Source organism: Geotrypetes seraphini, chromosome 1 (assembly GCF_902459505.1).
Source record: "Geotrypetes seraphini chromosome 1, aGeoSer1.1, whole genome shotgun sequence".
NCBI lineage: Eukaryota > Metazoa > Chordata > Amphibia > Gymnophiona > Dermophiidae > Geotrypetes > Geotrypetes seraphini.
The window spans coordinates 31,038,946-31,061,364 of NC_047084.1; the positions used below are offsets into that span (position 1 = coordinate 31,038,946).

General features: G+C 40.8%; 1 protein-coding gene across 2 annotated transcripts in view; it reads right to left on the reverse strand.

The window, feature by feature from the left end:
- The window catches only part of WDR41 (WD repeat domain 41), a 147,037-nt gene extending 125,182 nt beyond the window's left edge, over window positions 1-21,855 (reverse strand). The window contains exons 1-2 of one of the 2 annotated variants that reach the window (XR_004537944.1): window positions 21,594-21,855; window positions 14,983-15,098 (exon numbers count right to left, since the gene is read on the reverse strand). Coding sequence is in view for 1 of the 2 variants with exons in the window: in XM_033929382.1 (XP_033785273.1) it covers window positions 14,983-15,098; window positions 21,594-21,815 (338 nt within the window). In the remaining variant the exon portion in view is untranslated. The remainder of the gene's footprint in view (window positions 1-14,982; window positions 15,099-21,593) is intronic. The other variant, XM_033929382.1, reaches the window with a different exon arrangement.
- Window positions 21,856-22,419: the final 564 nt, after the last annotated feature.

Consider the following 22,419-nt stretch of genomic DNA (forward strand, 5'->3'; position numbering starts at 1 on the left):
TGTTTGTAACTACTAAGAAGTCAACTGTCAATATTTGGCCAGGGCAGTCACCATGTATTTTAATACAGACAGCCGTGGGGAGAATCAGGTCCAGATATTTCATGCGGGCCATGTCAGGGCACCGACACTGAACATCCAGGTATGCTTATGTGGGTTTCAGCCAATATTCAGGCAGGACTAAATAAGATAGCTCACATGACAAGTCCTCCAAACCCACACCTGCTGTGAATCCGCTCTCTTCCCAATTTCTAAACTAATATAAAGACTCCCTTAGCACAGATCCTTCTCTCCCTCCCCCCAACATAAAGCCTTCTCCCACCTCCACAGATCCCTCCCATAAGAACATAAGAATAGCATTCCAAGGTCAGACCAAAGGTCCATCAAGCCCCTGAGCCTGTCTCACGGTGGCCAATCCAGGTCCCTACTACCTGGCCAAAACCCAAGAAGTAGCAACATTCCATGCTACTGATCCAGGGCAAGCAGTGACTTCCCCCACATCTTTCTCAATAACATACTATGGACTTTTCCTCCAAGAAATTGTCCAAACTCTTCTTAAAATCAGCTACGCTATTCGCTCTTACCACAACCTCTAGCAATGCGTTCCAGAGCTTAACTATTCTCCGAGTGAAAAAATAGTTCCTCCTATTGGTTTTAAAAGTATTTACAAATATTTGTATTTTTTACTATATTATTGTATTTCGCTGATTGTCCAGCTCTTTTTAGTGTAAACCGCCTAGAACTTTTGGTTATGGTGGTATAAAAGAATAAAGTTATTATTATTATTTACCTGTACCTTCATTGAGTGTCCCCTAGAACTGACCCTACAAATACTTTTCCCCTAATTCTATAACAAGTTGTCTAAATTTAATCACCATTTGCATGCTTAAATTTATAGAATACTAATACTTATGTGCAAATGCCTTAGCACATAAATGTAAGGAAGAAGCCAATATTTGCCTGAAAAGTATTCTGTAGGTTACATTAGAATAGCCTTACTAGGTCAGACCGCTATACCATGAAGTTCGAAGCGGTTTACAATAAAGATACATTTTGACAGTACATGGGATACAAACGGTTTACAATAAAGATACGTTTAGTCAGTATATGGGATGCAAGTGGTTTACAATAAAGATACATTTTGTCAGTTACATGGGATACAAGTGGGTTACAGTAAAGATACATTTTGTCAGTACATGGGATACAAGTGGATTACAATACAAGTGGTTTACAATAAAGATACATTTTGTCAGTGCATGGGATATAGGTGGGTTACAATAAAGATACATTTTGTCAGTACATGAGATTCAAGGTGAAAAGAGTATAAGTTAGTTTTGGACCTTGAATTGGGGGGCGAGGTGGGGAAGAGAGTCGTAGCGAGGAAGAGTTGGGTATGGGAATTTAGAATTTGTTAAACAATGGCCAAACCAGGTCACTAGTACCTGGAAAAAAATCCAAATAGTAGGAGCATTCCTCCAAGGACTTGCCCAAACCTTTTTTAAAATCAGCTACATTAACTGTTGTTACCACATCCTCTAGCAACACATTTCAGAGGTTAACTATTTTCTTAGTGAGATAATACTTCCTCCTATTGGTTTTACAATATTTCCCTGTAGCTTCATTAAGTGTCCCCTAGTCTTTGTAATTATTGATGGAGTAAAAATTTGATTCACTTCTACCCATTCTGTATCACTCAGGATTTTGTAGACTTCAACCATATCTCCCCTCAGTCATCTCTTTTCCAAGCTGAAGAGCCCTAACTTCTTTACTCTTTCCTCATACAAGAGGAATTCCATCCCCATTATCATCGTGGTCGCTCTTCTTTCAATCTTTTCTAATTCCGCTATATCTTTTTTGAAATATGGCGACCAGAATTGAACACAGTACTCAAGGTGAGGTAGCACTATGAAGTTATACAGAGGCATTATAAAATTCTTAGTCTTATTTACCATCAGTTTACTAATAATTATAAGCATCTTGTTTGTTTTTGGAGCTGCCGCCATACATTGGGCAGAAAGTTTCAGAATATTGTCTACGACAGTGGTTCCCAACCCTGTCCTGGAGGAACACCAGGCCAATTGGGTTTTCAGGCTAGCCCTAATGAATATGCATGAAGCAAATTTGCATGCCTATCACTTCCATCATATGCAAATCTCTCTCATGCATATTCATTAGGGCTAGCCTGAAAACCCGATTGGCCTGGTGTTCCTCCAGGACAGGGTTGGGAATCACTGGTCTACGATGACACCTAGATAAGAACATAAGAATATAAGAATTGCCATACTAGGACAGACCAAAGGTCCATCAAGCACAGTATCCTGTTTACAACAGTGACCAACCCAGGTCCAAAATACCTAGCTAGATCCCAAGTAGCAAAACAGATTCTATACTGCTTATCCTAGGAATAAGCAGTGGATTTCCCCAAGCCATCTCAATAATGGCCTAAATACGCTAAAAAGTCCTGGTCCCAGTACAGATCCCTGCGGTACTCCACTATTTACCCTCCTCCATTGAGAAAAATGGCCATTTAACCCTATCTTCTGTTTTCTGTCCAATAACCAGTTCCAAAACAAAACATTGCTTCCTATCCATGACTCTTTTTCTCAGGAGTCTCTCAGGAACTTTGTCAAAAGATTTCTGAAAATTTAGATACACTACGTCAACTGGCTCTCCTTTATCCACAAGATATGAAGCAAAGATGAGGCAAGACCTCCTTTAGCTGAACCCATGCTGACTCTGTCCCATTAAACCATGTTTACTACGTGTTTTGTAAATATATATATATTTTTTTTAAATAATAGTTTCAATTATTTTTCCCGGAACTGAATTCAGGTTCACCATCCTATAATTTCCCGGATCACCCCTTGAACCCTTTTAAAAAAATCGGCTTAACATTACCTAGTCACCCACCAATCTTCAGGTTAGCAATAGGTTAGAGATCACTAACAGCAGATCAGCAATTTCATGTTTGAGTTCTTTCAGTACCCTGGATATGTGATTTCTCACTCTAACTTGTCGATTTGACACAGTATGTCTTCCAAGTTCATCAAGATTTTTCAGTTCCTTCACATCATCGTCCTTGAAAACCATTTCCAGTTTAGGTAGATCTCTTACATCTTTTTCCATAAAGACCGAAGCAGAGAATTAATTCTTTCTTTCCTCTATGGCCTTATCCTCCCTGAGTGCCCCTTTAGCTCCTAGGTCATCCAGTGGTCACAAGGATTTCCTCGCAGGCTGCTTTTGATATACCTGAAAAAGTTGTTGCTATGAATTTTTGCCTCATTGGCAAGTTTCTCTTCATATTCTTTTTAGCTTTCTTAATCAACGCTTAAGTTTTACACTTAAGTGCATATTTAGACACACCCATTTATGCCAGCCATAGGCCTAGTACAGGGGTAGGCAATTCCAGTCCTTGAGAGCCACAGGTAGGTCAGGTTTTCAGGATATCCACAATGAATATGTATGAGATGGATTTGCATGCATTGCCTCCTTGAGATGCAAATCCATCTCATGCATATTTATTGTGGATATCCTGAAAACCTGGCCTGCCTGTGGCTTTCGAGGACCGGAATTGCCTACTCCTGGCCTAGTATATGTCATACCTAAAAGTAGACATATTGATGTTCGCCTAGGCTTTCATGTCTGATATCATGTTTATTGCAGTGGTCTGTTTCTTGCTGCATCCAAGTAAGTTGAGCAGATCTCTCAGCCATCATGCTGTAGTTTTCTCCACTTACTCAGATGCAGCTAGACCCAGACAATTGCAAAATGTTAGGCACACTGATGCCGATTCACCCTAATATTCTGTAGGAACACTTATATACATATGCGTTCTTACAGAACAGGTTCACTACTGTGTTAGTTGGGTGCCTAAACTGTGGCACCCAGTTAAAGAATTGTCCCCTCACTGTTTTATTTTTTAACTTTTTGATTATGTCTATAATTGTTTTTGCATGTTAAAATGCTTCACTAATGTACTATACATATAAAGATGTGTTGTCATACTGGCTCAGACTAAAGATCATCAAGTCCAGTACCCTGACAATGGTCAAACCATGACATAAAAATTCAGAAGGATCCCAAGGAGTAGAGGATAAACAATGGCTTTCATAAGCCTACATGATTAATAGATTTTTCCTCAAGGAACATCTTCCATACAGGGTGGGCAAATTTATAAAATCTTACCCATAGAAACAGTTCTTATCCTCAGCTACTGGGGATTGCTCCTGCCCTGCCACTTCCAATTTCAAATAGGTTGCTGCAACCTCATGTGGCAGTCTCGTGAATCATTCAGGATCATTCCTAATCTGAAAAGGCCACTAGACCACCAGGGCTTCTAAAGGTAGGCCTAGGGAGGGCAGAGCTTGTGGTAGAGGGGATGGTGGGCGTCCCACATGGGTCCACTTTTTGCCAGAAGGAGGCTCAATGGGGCCCCCAGTTTTGGTTGTCCTCTATAGTGCAAGTCCTGTTTTAAGTCAAAAAGATCGAGAAAATATGCTTTGTCCTGCAGGGTGAATTTGATTTAGAAACATAATGGCAAATAAATTAAAATAGAAAACATTATAAACAGCTCTGGGAATCCAGAATTCATACCCCATAATATATCGTTATATGCCAAACACAATTTTTGATTTTATGAAGATCAACAGAATTACACCCAGAACTAATGGTATTTGGGGGGTTATTTTTGTACCCTAGAGCATTTGTCTCAAATAGTTGTACTGCCAAATTAGTCCTCGTTCAGAAATCCTTCTCAAAACTTCCAAAAAGCTTATTAAAGTGGGGGGGTTTTCAAATTGAAAATGATCTCAATTCTAACGCATAGTTGGGTTAAGCAGAGATTCAACAACCATACTAAGACCCTGTAAAAGCATTACAAATTATGCTTCATGGCTGTTTAGACAGTTTTTGAACAAAAAAAAGGCCTGTCATGAAGAACTTGTCAATTTCTATACCCTTACCCAGAGTTGCTAAGTTTTTTTTCTACTTCTATATAATCTGTCATCCTAGACATCCACAAGGGCTCTGGGGCCAGCCATCTGGCATGCATACATTTTCCGGCGAGGAGGTTGACTGCTATGAATCAGCTGGAAAACTTAGAAGCATTAATCAGACTAATCTCCCAAAACCACCATTACCTTAGTTCTGGAAAGGTAGTCTCTGATGCAGGATAAACCTTATCACTTGATCCTAGAATCTATTTATACCTTTACCGCAAGGGCAAAAAAGTATTATAACTGAAATAAGAGTGTCAGTGAAGATTGCAAAAAAATGAAGAGAAACATTTTTCATACAGATTCAAATAATGATTTAAAGGGGTAATATATCCTAGGGTAGAAGGCTAAAAATCATTAAGATTCAGCATTTTGTATTATTAAAGCAGTGATAAAATAAAAATCTATTAAGAACATAAGAATAGCTTTAGTGGATCAGACCAATGGTCCATCAAGCCCAGTAGCCCGTTCTCATGGTGGCTAATCCAGGTCACTAGTACCTGGCCAAAACCCAAGGTGTAGCAATATTCCATGCTACCAATACAGGGCAAGCAGTGGCTTCCCCCTTGTCTTTCTCAATAACAGACTATGGACTTTTCCTCCAGGAACTTTTCCAAACTTTTCTTAAATACATGAGGAAATCTGTGGCAAAATCCTACCTGCAATGTTCTTTATAGTGAAGAGGAGAAAGCTTGGGTTAAGATGCCATTAATCTTATAGACACAATTGAACAAACCATAACAGAAATATCAAAAACTGGTACTGTAATATTAAAGGATATACAGTACTCTCTAAATTTAAATTATCAATAGACAATATTAAAGAGAGATTTCAGAAAAACAAAGTAAGGGCACCATTACATTAAGGCAATGTAGACAAACTGAGCAACAAAAGAATTGAAGACCAAATAACCATGTCTGCATAATGTCTCCCACAGCTCACAGTGACAGGACTGGACTAAAATGTGGAGTTGAGTCCTACCTTTAACATTAGTTCCATCTCAATCAGCTGCTGAAAGGTTCTCTACCCCCTAAATTCCTCCACCCTTCATTTTCTCTGGTCCCTCCCCTTCTGTCTGGTTCTTTCCTGCAGTTACACTCCATCTCCACCCAGCTGCCCTCTTCTTCCCTGTTTTGCTCTTTAAATCTGCACACTCTTCCTTTACTCATTCTCTTAAATCAGGGGTGCCGACACTTTTTTGGCTTGCGAGCTACTTTTAAAATGACCAAGTCAAAATGATCTACCAACAATAAAATTTTAAAAAACACAAAGCACACTGTACACAGAGAAAATGTTAATTATCATTTGTATTCGGGGGGTTTTCAGAGGTCAAGGCAGATGTCTTTAAAATATGCAATGTCACCTCAGTAACAACTATAGAAAAATAGACAAATATACCCCCTCCCCTTTTACTAAAACGCGATAGCGTTTTTTACCACAGGGTGCTGCGCTGAATGCCCCCATGCTGCTCCTGACGCTCAAAGGCTCCCTACACTAAAAAACACTATTGCAGTTTAGTAAAAGGGGGCCATAGTGCAAAATATAGACAGCAGATATAAATTCTCAAAACGGACACATTTTGATCACTAAATTGAAAATAAAATCATTTTTCCTACCTTTGTTGTCTGGTGATTTCATGAGTCTCTGCTTGCACTTCCTTCTGACTGTGCATCCAATCTTTTTTTTTTCTTTCTTCCTCCTGCATCCTTCCTCTCCTCCAGACCTCATCCCAACCAACATCTATCTCTCTGTCCCTCCATGAGTTCAAATTTTTATTCCTCTCTCCCTGCCTGCCCCCTGCTACCCAACACACTTCATTCCCTCCCCTAATTTTTTCTTCCTTTCTCTCTCTTTCTGCCCCTTCTTTCTTTGTCTTTCTTTCTTTCTCTCCCTGACCCCCTTTCTTTCTTGTCTCTCTCCAGACAAGGCAGCACTATTAGTTGGTCAATGGAGGAACAGCAGCCTGTTTAGTTCTAGGAAGCATGAAGCTCTGTGTCTTTCTTTCTCTCGCCCTGCTCCCCCCAAGCCACCGTCTTTTTTTCTCTCTCCCTACCCCCCAAGCTACCATCTTTCTTTCTCTCTCCCTACCCCCCCAAGCCACCATCTTTCTTTCTCTCTCCCTGCCCACTCAAGCCACCGTCTTTCTCTCTCCCTGCCCCCAAACCACTGTCTTTCCTTCTCTCTCCATGTCCCCCCAAGCCACCATCTTTCTTTCTCTCCCCTTCCCCCCCAATCCATCATCTTTCTTTCTCTCTCCCTGGCCCCCAAACCACCCTCTTTCTTTCTCTCTCCCTGCCCACTCAAGCCACCGTCTTTCTTTCTCTCTCCCTGTCCCCAAACCACTCTTTCCTTCTCTCTCCATGTCACCCCCAAGCCACCATCTTTCTTTCTCTCCCCTTCCCCCAAGCCATCATTTTTCTTTCTCTCTCCCTGCCTCCCCCCCACAAGCCACCATCTTTCTTTCTCTCTCCATGCCTTCCAAGCCACCGTCTTTCTTTCGCTCTCCCTGCCCCCCAAAGCCGCCACCACTGCCAACTTCTCTCTGCTTCCCCGAAGCGCAAGATCCAGCCCATGCAGCTATTACACAAGCGTTCCTCCCTCCCCCCCCCACGATCAATTCTGACATCAGAGAGGAAGTTCTGAGCCAGCTGCTGGCCCGGAACTTCCTCTCCAACATCAGAATTGACGTTGGGGGAACACTTGTGTAGTGGCTGCATGGGCCTGGCCTTTGAGCGGGGGAGCAGAGAGAACACAAAGGCAACGCGAGTCCATCCACCCCTGTCTTAAACACTACATCCCTTGCCTTTTTTGCATCTGCCACTGTTCTCCCTTGCAACACCTAGGTATTCCTCTCTATTGTGTTCTGAAACACTGAGAAGAAAAATACCGAACAACTTCACACAAGCTTAGGCTATCCTGTCATTTCAAATCTCAAGTCTATCATCACCGGGAATGTGGATCCAGAGGTATCTGTCCCTACCAGGGAGAAGTAGGCAAATGATGCTTCCTTTCCATTCCTGCTCATTATCCTGTGTGCATGATGGGCTTTTGAATCTCAGTTTGCTTCAATACCTGCTAGTGGGCAGGAGTGGGGCCCACTGAAGCACTTTTCACCAAAATCTCCTGCTGAACTGGGAAAGGGCTCACACACTGCCATTTTGATTATTCTAAAGCAGTATTTCCCTAGTTGGCCCTGGATACCCCCTTGCCAGTCAGGTTATCTATGTATGCATGAATACATATGAAAGAGATTTGCATATAATGTATGAATATGTATAAAATAGATTTGCTTATAATGGAGACAGCGTATGCACATTAATTTTATGCATGTTCCAGCAACTGGATGACAAAACCTCGGCAGGAGGGAACACACAAGCTGAGGCGCGGGAGCTCTCCCTCGAGGGTGCCAGCTTGTCTCCGGAGAAATAGAGTCCTCTGGCTCATCCTATGGCGTCGGGAGCAGTAGAAGTATGGGAGGAGCAGCCGACACCAAATTTGGTTCGGGACACCCTCTTGCCTGTCCGGCAGGACGAGGGATCCGGCTCTGAGAGGAGGCAGGAGGAATGTACTATGCCAGCAATGCAGCCGGAAGGAAGAAAGTAGCAGACAAAAGCAGTTTTGAATATTTCTTCTGCAAACGCAAGTACTATTTCTATGTCAGAGGGTGCCAGAACTGAGTTTTTGCCCCTACGGAAACCTGCAGTCTTTAATATGGAGTCAATTTGGGAGGCTATTTCTAGTCTTCAAAGCTCTCTGGGAAACCAGATACAGCAGCTTTCCCAAAGGTGCACTATAGTACTTTCAGATAGTTTGGATTTGAAAAATAAAGTTTCAGCTTTGGAAATCAAGTCAGATGATTATGACATCAGAATAAAATCTTTAGAAATGCAAGCACTAACTTGGGTTAAAGATAGTGCACATCTTCACTTCAAGCAAGAAATGGTAGAAAACTCCATCAGGAGATGCAATTTGCGGATTATTAATTTTCCAAAATTGTTTTCCATGCCTGCAATAGTTATGTTTAAGCATTATCTAAACGAAGTTCTGAAAGTACCTGACTCCTCTTACCCACCTCTCTCTAAAATATATTATTTACCTAGGAGAGTTAAGTCTCAGAATCCCAATCAGCAGAATTTATCTGCTGATAGTTTGGATTTGTCTAATTTCCTGGAGAGGTCGGAAACAGACTCAAGTTTCTACTACATTATTGGTACAGTTTGCTATTGATTCTGATAGGGAATGGATGTTAAAATTGTTCTTTAAATATAAATATGTTCTCTTTTTATCAAATATTATAAGAATGTATCCAGATGTTTCGTGACCGACCCAGAAGAGAAGAAAACATTTTCTTATTTTGAGACCTCAGGCGATAGTTAAGAACACAAGAACATAAGAAGTTGCCACCACTGGTTCAGACCAGAGGTCCATCGCGCCCAGCGGTCCGCTCCCGCGGCGGCCCATCAGGTCTGTGACCTAGAAGTGGTTCCTGACCATTTCTGTAACCTACCTCTACATCTATCTGTAACCCTCAATCCCCTCATCCTTTAGGAACCTATCTAAACCTTCCTTGAAACCCTGTAGTGTGTTCTGGCCTATCACAACCTCCGGAAGCACGTTCCATGTGTCCATCACCCTCTGGGTAAAAAAGAACTTCCTCGCATTTGTTCTAAACCTGTCCCCTCTCAATTTCTCTGAGTGACCCCTTGTACTTGTGGTTCCCCACAGTCTGAAGAATCTGTCCCTGTCCACCTTCTCTATGCCCCTCAGGATTTTGAAGGTTTCTATCATGTCTCCTCTAAGTCTCTGCTTTTCCAGGGAGAACAGCCCCAGCATTTTCAACATGTCAGCGTATGAAAAGTTTTCCATACCAGTTTAGTTGCTTTCCTCTGGACCCCCTCAAGAACTGCCATGGCCTTCTTGAGGTACGGCGACCAGTACTGGACACAGTACTCCAGATGTGGGCGCACCATTGCACAATATAGCGGCATGATGACTTCCTTCGTCCTGGTCGTGATACCCTTTTTAATGATACCCAACATTATGTTCGCTTTCTTTGAGGCTGTCGCACATTGTGCTGTGCTTTCAATGTTGTGTCCACCATTACCCCCAGGTCTCTTTCAAGGTTGCTCACCCCTAGCAGTGATTCTCCCATTTTGTAGCTGAACATCGGGTTCTTTTTCCTTACATGGATGACCTTGCATTTCTCTATGTTAAAACTCATCTGCCACTTTTTTGTCCACTCTTCCAGTCTCGTTAGGGCTCTTTGCAGGTCTTCGCAGTCTTCCATGTTTCTAACCCTGCTGCAGAGTTTTGTCCTGAGATACTCTTGTAAGTGCATTTTGGTATATAAAGAGAACAGATATGTTTTCTATGAGCCGCAGCAGTTATCTAAATTTATTTCATCCCAGTTTAATAAGTAATTACTTGTTCTGCTTCTTTTAAATCCGTTCAGAGATGAATTGTTCAAGGGCAGTCGAGCCTCCTTCTGATTTTCCTGGTATTTAATTTGAATGTTAATTTCAGCAAATTTCAGCTCTGTCTCCATTAGATTGAGGACTAACTATATTATGTAATCTAAACTTTACCTTTATACTATGATTTAAGGAGATATTTTGTTTTACATGGTATTTTTTCTTGTGGTTTGACTGAGATTGTCAAAAATTATAAAATCAATAAATAAAGAATTGAAAGTAATTTTATGCATGTTCCATTGTGGATATCTTGAAAATCTGCCAGGCAAGGGGTAGGGGTACTCTAGGACCAACTTGGAAAACGCTGTTCTGAAGCACCAAACTTGGGAAAACATCCTGGCATAAAGCTGACAACTCTTCACCTGTTGATCTAGGCCAGTGTCTCTCAAACTTTCTTGAGCCAGGGCACACTAAAGATAGTGGCCACGGCTTGAGGCACCCAGAAGTGTGCAGACGTCACCGTGATGACATCATGCAGATGCATGACATCATCATGTCGACATCCGCGCATGTGCAAAGGCCTTCCAGATGGGCCCTGAGATGCCAGTAGGGGGTGCCAGCAGGGAAGAGGGCCGGAGAGAAGGAGAGGCACTGGCGCCAGCCGATTGCCTACAGCAGTGTTTCTCAACTACTTCAAGCTAAGTACCTCCTAAGTCTAACAAATATCAACTGAGTACCCCAACCATAGATATCAACTGAGTACCTCCCTAGGCCCACCCAAGCTCTGCCCCAGATCCCATCCCCTTTACTAACTGTAATGCAATTTTTTCCATTCATTTTTCATATACACACAATATACACAGCAGATATCAATTCTCAAAACTGACACATTTCAATCACTATATTGAAAATAAAATCATTTTACCTATCGGCGATCCTCTGCAGGCTGCTGTAATTAGCTTTAAAGGTGAGACCAGGAGGCCAGGGAGGAAGCTGGAGGACGCTAAAGAGAAGGGGGAAACATGCAGGCCTTTGGCGAATGGGGCAGCACTGGTGCTGTACCGCGTAGGGAAGTCAGCTGGCAGGCGCCTCTCTTCCTCCTCAGTGTGCCGCAACACACTTGGAATCTCAGGAGGCACACAGTTTGAGATACACTGATCTAGGCTGAGGAACTTGTAGCATAGAAATTTTTCTGCTGCACTTGCATGTCTTGAACTCACAAACCAGGTCCATCTTGAAAGGTTACTGGCTAAATACAACTCTGATTTAAAATTCTTTTATGGTTTAACTTTTGTCAGAAGGGGTAGCAAGAATGACAAACACTAAGGAAAATATATCCACTGAGAAGAGACAGCAGAGAAAACATATTCCTCTGAAATGAGAATAAGATTGATCCATGTTTGTGTACACACTTTAACAGAAAGGAAAGGAGTGTAGTCATGACGAAGAGTCAGCATGGGAAGCCACACACATGCCTCCAAAAGTGGTAAGGCTTTCAGGGTTCCAAGACAGCAATCTTGCTTGGCATTGTCAGTTGCCCACTGTGTGGCTGATTTCATCCTGCTTGTTGATGGAGAAAGTATTCGCAGAGTTGGGTCACTCAGAAGAACATTCGTGGAGTTCATTCTAGAGATTGTTATGTTTGAGATCAGGGTGAGGGAGTCTTGATAAAGCCCTGAGTTGTATGGGCGAAACATGTTGGCGGATATTTCTACCCCCCCGACTAACGTTCAACCTAAAGCTAAGTACTTTTAGTATTTATATTTAAAATTACCCTAAAAAGTTAAAGTAAGGAATATGGGCCCAGTGACGAATGGGAGCATAAAGCCCCACACAATGAAATGATTTGAGTGTGTGGTGGCCCTCTGAGGACCCTAAACATAATTACGTAAGCATCTTTGAAAGAAGTATTGTTAGCAGTGGGATTACGTCCTATTGTGTCTGAGAGTATATACGAATATTCTTCTTTCATATTCAGTAGTAGAGTGCCTAGTGATTCAACTTGTGGATCAAAGCAGCTTATATTTCAATAATAAGCACAAAAGAATAAAAATGAACTACAATCAGTGGATAGGAAATAAATCATTCATACAAGCTCAGTCAACGTTTAAACATACCAAAGAAAGAGTAGTTTGGAGAGTGGAAAGAATAGGAGGAAAGAGAGCTCCAAAGGAAGGGGCTGCAGAGACTGACTGCCCTATATTTTTAATGGACAGCCTGCTTGAAGAGCCATGTTTTCAACTCAGATTTGAATTTTTTAAATGTGAGTTACTGTCTAATGTTGATGAGCAGGGTGGATTGGATTTAAATCATGATTTTCTACAGAAAGACACATTAACAATAAAATGAAGGTTTCATTTCTTGAAAAATAACTGCAGATTAGTTTTCAGTTATATTAAAAAATTACTGATTTGGTTATACTATTAGAATTACATAGATAAATAATAATGAAATTATTGCAAGTTTAATATGTTAATATTCATATTTGGACAACTTTTTCTGTTGTACTTTATTGAAAGGAAAAAAATATAATCATTACCTATAATCATTAACTGATGTGATTAAACAAAATATTTTAGTACTTAAGAGGTAAGGGATTGATTCTGTGCACAACAATTTGCAAAGGAACAATGGGGGGGAAAAGGTCTTTTTCTCAACTGTATATTTTATAACATTTTTGCTATGAAGAAGCCGCTTGTTATCTCTGCAGACACAAATTCACAGTTTTGAGAAATGCAAAACCAAGTATCTGCACTCTGAAACACGATTTTTGTTCCTGGGCAATAAGTGTAATTTCCTAATTACTCATGCCTAAAAAGTATAGAAAATATTTGTTATTTCTATAAAACTTTGCTTTTGTGACCAGGATAGTCAAATTTTGCAATTTACCTATTTAAAACATTTTCATTCATAAAACAATCATAAAAAAGCAACATATGAATCACAATTAACATGTAGTTATATTGAAGTTATACAAAGATTACCACAGAAGATTTAGAAGTGAGTTTGCAATTATATTGTAAGTTACTTTCACGTCATATCCTATTTCCTTGGTGAATGTGTGAGTTTGCAGTCTATTGAAATTTGTCATCCAAAAATATAAAAGAACCCATAGGTACAATCTAGATCAGCATGTTAGCACCTAACACAGCTTGGTAACAGAAGCTCTTAGTGAATCAGGTATTAAAATAGTCCACAAGCCATCTGATAAAAATACAGTAGAGTTTCAGTAATTATGAGAGCATAAACCCTTGAATGTACAAAACAAATCTGGTTGGTGTATTAAACTCAATTATAAATGGGCTAATAAAGGCAATTGAAAATGAAGGGGTCTTTTTACTAAGCTGCAATAAGCACTAGCGCATGCTTACCGTAGGTTAAAAAGGCCACAGTGTGACCCATGGTAACATATGCACTTTGCGCACGCACAACGTGCTCCAAAAAATTAAATTTTATTTTCCTGAAAGGGGGCGTGTGAGGTCAGGGAGTAGTTGTGACGGCACAAATAAGTTGGAATGTGGGGCATTGCCGTGTGTTAATTAATGCAGAGGCCTTTACCATCTACAAAATAGGAAGCAGTAGAGACTCAAATGCTAATTTATTTATTTATGTTTAGTATTTATACACTGCTTATAGCCTAAGTGGTTCAAGTATCTTTCCCTATCTGTCCCAATGGGCTCACAATCAGACTAACATACCTGGCGCAATGGAATGTTAAGTGACTTGCCCAGGGTCACAAGGAGCAGCATTGGGCTTGAACCTGCAACCTCGGGGTGCCGAGGCTGCAGCCTTAACCATTAGGCCACTCTTCTACTCAATTTATTTAATGGCGGCGTGCTAGTGGCAAAATTAGCATGTGCCTCCAGGCGGTATATTAAGTTTTTTAATAAATTCAGAAAATGGAAAAATCGGTCATTTTCTGGCTATGAGAAAAGAAGCTTTAGCACGCGGGGAAGACCTGCAAAAGGGACATGCTAAGGCCACATTTGCAGTTTAGTAAAAGGACCCCAAAATGGAGATTTAACTAATGTCAGCAAATATGAGCCTTCCTTTAACAGAATAGAAATATAAGGCTATATTGGCACAATATATCCTTATATTTCTGTTCTGTTAAATATAACGGTTTTGGTACATCTCCAAATGACCCCTAAGGAAGGCTCATTTTTGTTTAAACATGGACCTTGTTGGGTCCTGTGTTAGTCTATACCAGGGGTAGGCAATTCTGGTCCTCGAGAGCCAGAGCCAGGTCAGGTTTTCAGGATCTCCACCATGAATATGTATGAGATGGATTTGCATGAACTGCCTCCTTGAGATGCAAATCTCATGCATATTTATTGTGGATATCCTGAAAACCTGACCTGGCTCCAGCTCTCAAGGACCGGAATTGCCTACCTCTGGTCTATACTGATTTTCCTTATTTGATTATACCATATCTTCAACTTTGGATTTTATTTTGAAGATCTTGCAATTTGTTTAGATACTTAATAAAGACTTTTCATCCACAACATCGGTTCCACCTAGTTTTACTGAATCTCTTAAACTACAGAGTTCAAATGTAGAAAAAAAAAAAAAAACGTTACCTGTAATCATCTATTTTTACCAGAAATCGCACAATGTCATGATGTGCTTTCAGTACTTGAAGCTCTGTATAAGGGTTGTGTGTTTGTTCTTCACCTATGGTCTGCACAGGGGATTTCTAGGAAGTCATAAAACAGAAAACATCTTAAAATCATTTAGCTTAAATAAAAATAATTTTCAAGTATTAGATGTCATATTTGCTTTCATAACAAGCAATATGTCTCATTTAAAAGAAAATGACATACTATTTAGAGCAGTGGTCTCAAATTCGTGGCCCGCCAGGTACTAAAGCACAAAAGTAAAATAAAACAATTTCTTGATCATATATCCTTTTAGCTATAAATTACAATATTATTATTAAGACTTAGCCAAAAGGAAAGATTTATAAACTATAAAGAGTTTTACCTCATGCAAAATTGTCATTTCTTTAATGACATTAACTATTTTTTTCTGAGGCCCTCCAAGTACCTACAAATCCAAAATGTGGCCCTGCAAAGGGTTTGAGACCACTGATTTAGAGAATGAAACGGGTACAAATTTGGCCCCGTTCCCACGGAATCCATCTCTGACCACATCCCATCATCGTGAGTTCTGTCCCTGTCCCATCCCTTCTTACTCTGTCCTCATCTGTATAAGCCTCGAACACTTATGATCTTAACGTAGATAATGACACAGTGAGGTAGCCGCGGGTAACCTGCCGAAATGGAACCAAAAAAAAAGAATTGGTCGCTGCAGGGACTGGGAGAAGGCCATTCACTGCCCCGTGGAGCGGTGAATGGCCTTTTCCCCGCAGGTAACTGAGGATCGTGTGGTCTAGCAGCCTCCTTACTCTGAATCGTGGTCCAGGCATCTCCCTCCCTCCCTTCCCTGGATTACTTTAATTTAAATTTTAACAAGCCGCCGGAGCCTTGAATTCATGTGCAGCTGCCGGAAAGACCTCCTCTGATGCAACGTCCTGTTTCTGGTTGCATCAGAGGAGGACTTTCCGGGAGCCACACATGACTTCAAGGCTCCGGCAGGGATAGAGAGAGCCGAGAGGTTCGGGGTTTGGCTTCTGTGCTGGGCTTGATGGGCGACTAGTTTGGCCGCTCTGGAACTGGAGCAGAAGCAGGGCAGTGAGCGCGGTTCGGCGGACTGTGGAGCCGGCCCAGGGCTGGTCATGGCACTACAGCTCCTGGATCACCAGTTGACGAGCGTCGAGAAGAACGGCCTCTGGCTGTACACCTACCCGCTCATCAAGCTCCTCTTTCTGCACTATCGAAGCAGATGCATATTCTTCAGCTTGACAGAAACTTCAGAGGACTACACAGTTATGGTGGACAAGGAGGGTTTTAAAGGTACAATGCACATACATGCATATTTTGATAGGCTGACTTGGTGGCAAGTGCTGTGCAGAGGATCTGGATTTGGTACCTGGTATCAGGACTCTGCTTCATGGATTGGTTGGGGCTGGGAAAGCCATAGAGGCAGCTCATATAGTGCTTTTAACTTAAGCTTGGGAACTTAGGCTTGTATGGATGCTGCAGGGACAGTAGTCACGGGGACAGTGGTCACAGGGATGGGGACAGGGCGGGGACAGTGGCTGCGGGGATGGGACAGAGACGGGGACAAATTTTTTCCCCGTGTCATTCTCTATTTTAAAGTGTTCAATGCTTGTGCAGAAGAGGACAGAGCTTGCAGGGATGGGGCAGGGACAGAGATAGATTCTTTGGGGATGGGACAGGGATGGCGATAGATCCTGTAGGGTCAGAGAAAAATTTGTCCCCGTGTCATTCTCTAGACTACTATTGTATCCAGAAATATAGATTTCAAGTGAAGTAACATCCCTTATTCCTTTTCACTATAGGGTCCACAGCTTAAAAGGGCTTACTACAGGGCATACTTAGGCATCCTGTGGCAATTTTCAGGTTAATGTACACACACGATGCACTAAAAAATGATTTTACTGAGGAGCGGGTGTATCTGGGGGCGAAGAGTGGTCATTTCTGATCTAATCAATTAGTGCAGCTAGATTGCCACACACTAACTGATTAATGTGTGACCTTTACCACCTACAAAATAGGTAGCAGTAATGGCTCATGTGATAACCTTTTTTAATGTTACTTCAAAAAACTTGTGTAACACACTATTCCCTTCCAAAAAGTAGGCTGATGTTAGACCCAAAGATTCATATACCTAATTTGAATTGACTTTAACTGATGAATTAGGATCTCGCAGTTATGAGCTAACAGAATTAGTCTTGGCTCATAACTATTTTGCGAGCTATCATCGGTCCTTACATCTTTTTCATTCAATTTAAAGTGTATGAAAATTTTTCTTTTTTCAATTACTTTTTCTATACTTTTTAATACTATTCTTTTAGATACTAATCTTGTATAATACTATTTCTTAAGCTAAGGATCCTTAGCTTAGATCGGCCCTTCCGGTAAATCGAATCCGGAAGAGACGCAAGATGCCCTGAAAGAAGCTCCAGGAAAAACTCTTTCATGAGTCTTTGAAAAAGCCGAAATTATAATATCCCATAAGGGGCTAGCTGGACAGTGTTAATTAATTTAACCATTCTGGTCCTGATGAAGCTCTCCTACTGTAAACGAGAGCGAAACGGAGATCTTCCGTCGCTGCTGTGGTCAGAGGGCCGGGTATGAAAACATACACCCAAGCTAAGTATCATCATATTTACATTATAAAATTGAAATAAGGATAAAAAAATGAACTTAAGAAATAGTATTATACAAGATTAGTATCTAAAAGAATAGTATTAAAAAGTATAGAAAAAGTAATTGAAAAAAGAAAACTTTTCATACACTTTAAATTGAATGAAAAAGATGTAAGGATGTAGGATATAGCTCACAAAATAGTTATGAGCCAAGACTAGTTCTGTTAGCTCATAACTGCGAGCGCTTGAGATCCTAATTCATCAATTAAAATCAATTCGAATTAGGTGTATGAATCTTTGGGTCTAACATCAGCCTACTTTTTGGAAGTATAACCTTTTTTAATGGCCATTAACACAAGAATTCAAAAATCAGCCATTTTATTGCTGTACTAAAAATGGCCTTAGCACGCAGGAAAGACCTATGTAAGAGCATGCTAAGGCCACATTTTAGCATTGCTTTATAAAAGGACCCCTATATACAATTACTTTTACTGCAGAACAGATACTCCACTATAGAATATTGAAAGAACAAGAAATCAAAATGATAACAGCAGAACACTTTTGGCAAGTTGTTAACAATTCAGGTCTAATCAAGAAAAAAAAATTGCTTTAAAAAGAACCCTGTAAGTGTAAATTTTCCTATGAGTTGTACATGCTAGAACAGCAAAACTGCTCCAATCTGTGACATTATGTAGGATGTCATACAGTCTATTTCTAGGGACATCAGTCAAAATTAAAATAAAAATATCCACTCAGTGTTGTTTTGCGTGCATGTATTTTTATTGTTAACTATAAATAGTGGCTTGTATTACTGTTGGGAAATTTTCCTCATAAAAGTGGCAAGGAGACTCTTTCCATTCAGTATTAGAAATAATACAATTTGTTTTAACAAAAATATGTTGTGAACATCAAAAGAATGGTTTCAATGTACTAAAAGTTTTTTATTTTTAAATTATAAATTCAAAATGGGTAAAGCCCTTCACCACATCTGGCTCAAGAATGTAAATAGTTGCAAGAAAAGTAACTATCAGAGTATGGTTATGTGACTCACCTACTAATCCTAAGTACTCCCAAGTCACTAACCAACTTCCCTTTTACAAAACTGTGGAAGCGGTTTTTAGTGCAGGCTGGCACACTGAATGCTCTGCGCTGCTTCTAATACTCAGAGTTCTTATAAGTGTCAATAGAAGCGCAAAGCATTCAGCATGCCAACCTGTGCTAAAAACTGCTTGTAAAAGGGGGTGGAGAGGAAGCAGTTTTACTACCTCTACATTGCAAATTTTGTATATGTTGTCTAAGTCATAAAAAGGACATTTAGGTCAAAGATGTACATCATTTAAAGCCCATTTTACAAAAAGGTTTTAAAAAATGTGGAGCCTGCTGTAAAATGTGTATAATGTGGTAAAGTTCTATACTATGGTACCATGGACAGCTGCATAGATGCCAAATTACCCAGTTTCAGGCTGGAGACATTTTGTCCAATCCTGGTTTGAACGTACGAGTATATCCCAAAGCAGTGTGGCATTTGTAGTGCCAGATCATGCCCATTGAAATCAGTGCTGTAAGTCCTATAATAAAACAGGATGGTGTCAGAAATCCAGGACTGTCCTCTTCTTCAGCCTTGAACAGGGTAGCTTGGTATCTCTGCAGCTATTTTATTTACTTATTTATTTTTTAAAGTTAAGGAGTGGAATCATTCAAGGCTTTGTACATGTCAGCATCAGCACCTACACAGACACTCACAAGTACCTTACGGCCCCTTTTATCAAGCTGCACTATAGGTTTTTAGTGCAAGCCAGTGCGATAAATGCTCCAATGCTCATAGAATTCATATGAGTGTTGGAGCACTTACCTCACTGCCCCGTGCTAAAAACCTCTAGCACAGCTTGATAAAAAAGGGGGTTAATTAGCAATGCCGGACATCCAATGGAGCTAAAACATACAACTAAAATATTTGCATGAAAGCAAAAATAAAAACAAAAAAAGTTAACCCATTTGTATGAGGCTGTTAAATATACCAAAAAAAAAAAAATCTGACTAATCCTGAAGAACAGGCTATTATTATACCAATCCTGCCAAAAATAACTCTTCATTTAAAAAATTTAAAGAAGGAAAAAGACCTCAGAGATCCATGACAGAAACAAAGTTATATCCATCATTACTTAGAGGTTTAGTGTTCTGCCGCTTCACAAAGTCTGTGAGACAATGCCTTAAAGAATTTACTCGACGTTGATATTACTTCAATTTTTCATCTTACCTCATATTGGTGTACCTCTGAGGTATCGCTGGTGGCCACAGCAATTCATATTCATTGCCTACTTGAGCCCTGCAAGCTTCTCTGTTGCATCCAGCTGGGGAGGAAACAGGAAGTGATGTCAGTAAGACAGGACGCAGCAGAGAAAAAAAGTCTATGGGGCCAAGGCAGGCAATGAACACAAATCACTGCAGGCACCGACCGGCACACCTCCATTCCAAAAAACAAAAAATTTTTGGTCCTGAGCATTTCGGATAAAGTATCGTGAACCTGTACCTCTATCAACAGGTTAGCATACCTCCCTTTCCCTGTCCTCCTTCAGTGTATTTAGAGAGTCATTATGGTCATCCTAAAGAAACTCTCTCTCAGGAATAGGACACATTCTTCCTGGTGAAATAAATAACATTTGTGCTGCTAGCAACATATCCACCAGCCCCAGTAAACAACAGAGATGCAAGTCTCTCTCAGAACTGTCACTCTCATCAGAAGACTTTCTAACTCACACTCTTTAAGCTCCTTCTCGCATCATTTAGACCCCCAGTACCAATGTACTGTTTTTAATCCCTATTTTGCAAAACATGCAAGCTTAAAGAGAAGAAAAGCTTAAGTGGGCCAAACCAGTAGGACAAAATCAGAATTTCCTCTATAATTTGCCTCCCCTTGTCTCATCCCTTTCCACTGTACCTACATATACCTAGGCTATGAAAATCTATGCACAAATTTTAGCTACTGGATAAACTTTTTTGAAAACTGTCTCATATCATATGATTTTAAAAGCACCAAAATAAACAAATACTTTACCCTTGCTTTGGGGTTTTGTTTTTTCATTTGCAAATGATAAGCTACTATAAATGATCCTAGATTTATGTGCCAAGTGCACTGTCTGAAGAATCTCGCGCTTTAGGATGGTTGGTGTATCCTTGGCATCTCTAAATCCATGGGGTATTTAGCAGGGGCTTAAAGTCATTTTTATCAGTGACCTTTAGTACATAGGACCCTTCATGATCTTTATTATTATTATTATTATTTCTCTAATAAAACAACCAAGTCACACAGACAGGAACATGATTTCATGGGTATATAATGCCACAGAAGAAAAAGACAACAGACGAACCTAAATGCAAGGGAGAAAAAGCATGAACTGTAAAGGGAAAATCTCCCCAACCCCCAAGAAAAAATACAGAGTGAGGGGGAGACAGCCCAAACAACACACTTCCACAATAAGAAATATTTATAATAGAAGGGAGCCTTCAGTCACACAACTTGCAATGGGGTCACACCCCTAAAGCACCAGCTGTCACAAACATACACCCAAAGGGGTGTTATCTGTGAAACATCCCTGGGCTACCTTCATGTGATTTTTTTTTTTGTAATAAACCAATACACAAAACCATGTGCTAGAGGTGAATAGAAAATAAATAATACACACACAAAGTTGTTAAGGCTGTCTCTGCCCCTCATCCGGGGGTAAAAGAGCGTCCAAAATCAGCTGAGCACGCATAGAGTAATATGAACAACTACTGGAGGTACTTAGATTCTCCGTAGGAAATTAGTGGTAGTGTGTGGTTTGGGCTGTCTCTCCCCCTCACCCTGTATTTTTTCTTGGGGGTTGGGGAGATTTTTCCCTTTACAGAAGAAAAGGAAGCAGCCAGGGCTGAAGCTACAGCGAGAGTGAGCCCCACTGCTACCCGGTACCTACACACCTCCTGCTGTCCCTGCTGTTCCCGGCTCCCGAGCAGCCATCGTAGCATGAGGGCAACGAGCAGCAGCGGCTTCGGCCACTCCTTACGGCCAATCAGCGCGAAGGATGAGCACACAGGGGCTCCCAATTGCCGGCACGACACTACACCACTTCCCGCTGTCTCAAACACACTGTATACTAACAAGCGGCTCTTGCGACTGCGCAAGCGCAAACGGAACGTCATGCAATGCCTCGCCTCCCTCTAGCAGACGGTGGCCCCGAGGGGACAAATCTCATCAGCGCCTTGTGCGTTTGTCTTTAATTGTCGACAGTCATCTGGTTACTGGATGTGATTTGTTGTTCCCCTCAAAAAAAGTAGATTTTCCTTTTTAGAAACTGTAGACGTTTACCTTAATAGATAATATAATAAACGATGCTTTAGCGAAATTAGTTAGTGGCAGCAGCTAGGGGAATACGGGTGATTCTGGGGAAACATTAGACCTTGCATTACTGTGCACTACTAGAGAAAATGAAGAGATCACTAGTGAGTGTGTGTTTGATCGGTCATCAGTATTCTGGGCACTTGTGACTCGTGTTCATTTTTTGTTAAGATAATTAAACTACTACTACTATTACTTATTTCATAGAGCGATACCAGATGCAGTGCTGTACAGAGTCACGAATGAGACGATCCCTTCTTGAAAGAGCTTGAAATCTAAACCAGTGTCCTACAAACTTTGTCGAGCTGTGGCACACTCAACAAATTGTCCATGACTCGAAGCATCCAGAAGTGCGTGAACGTCGACGCAATGATGTCACCAGGGCCGGATTTAGATGAAAAGAGGCCC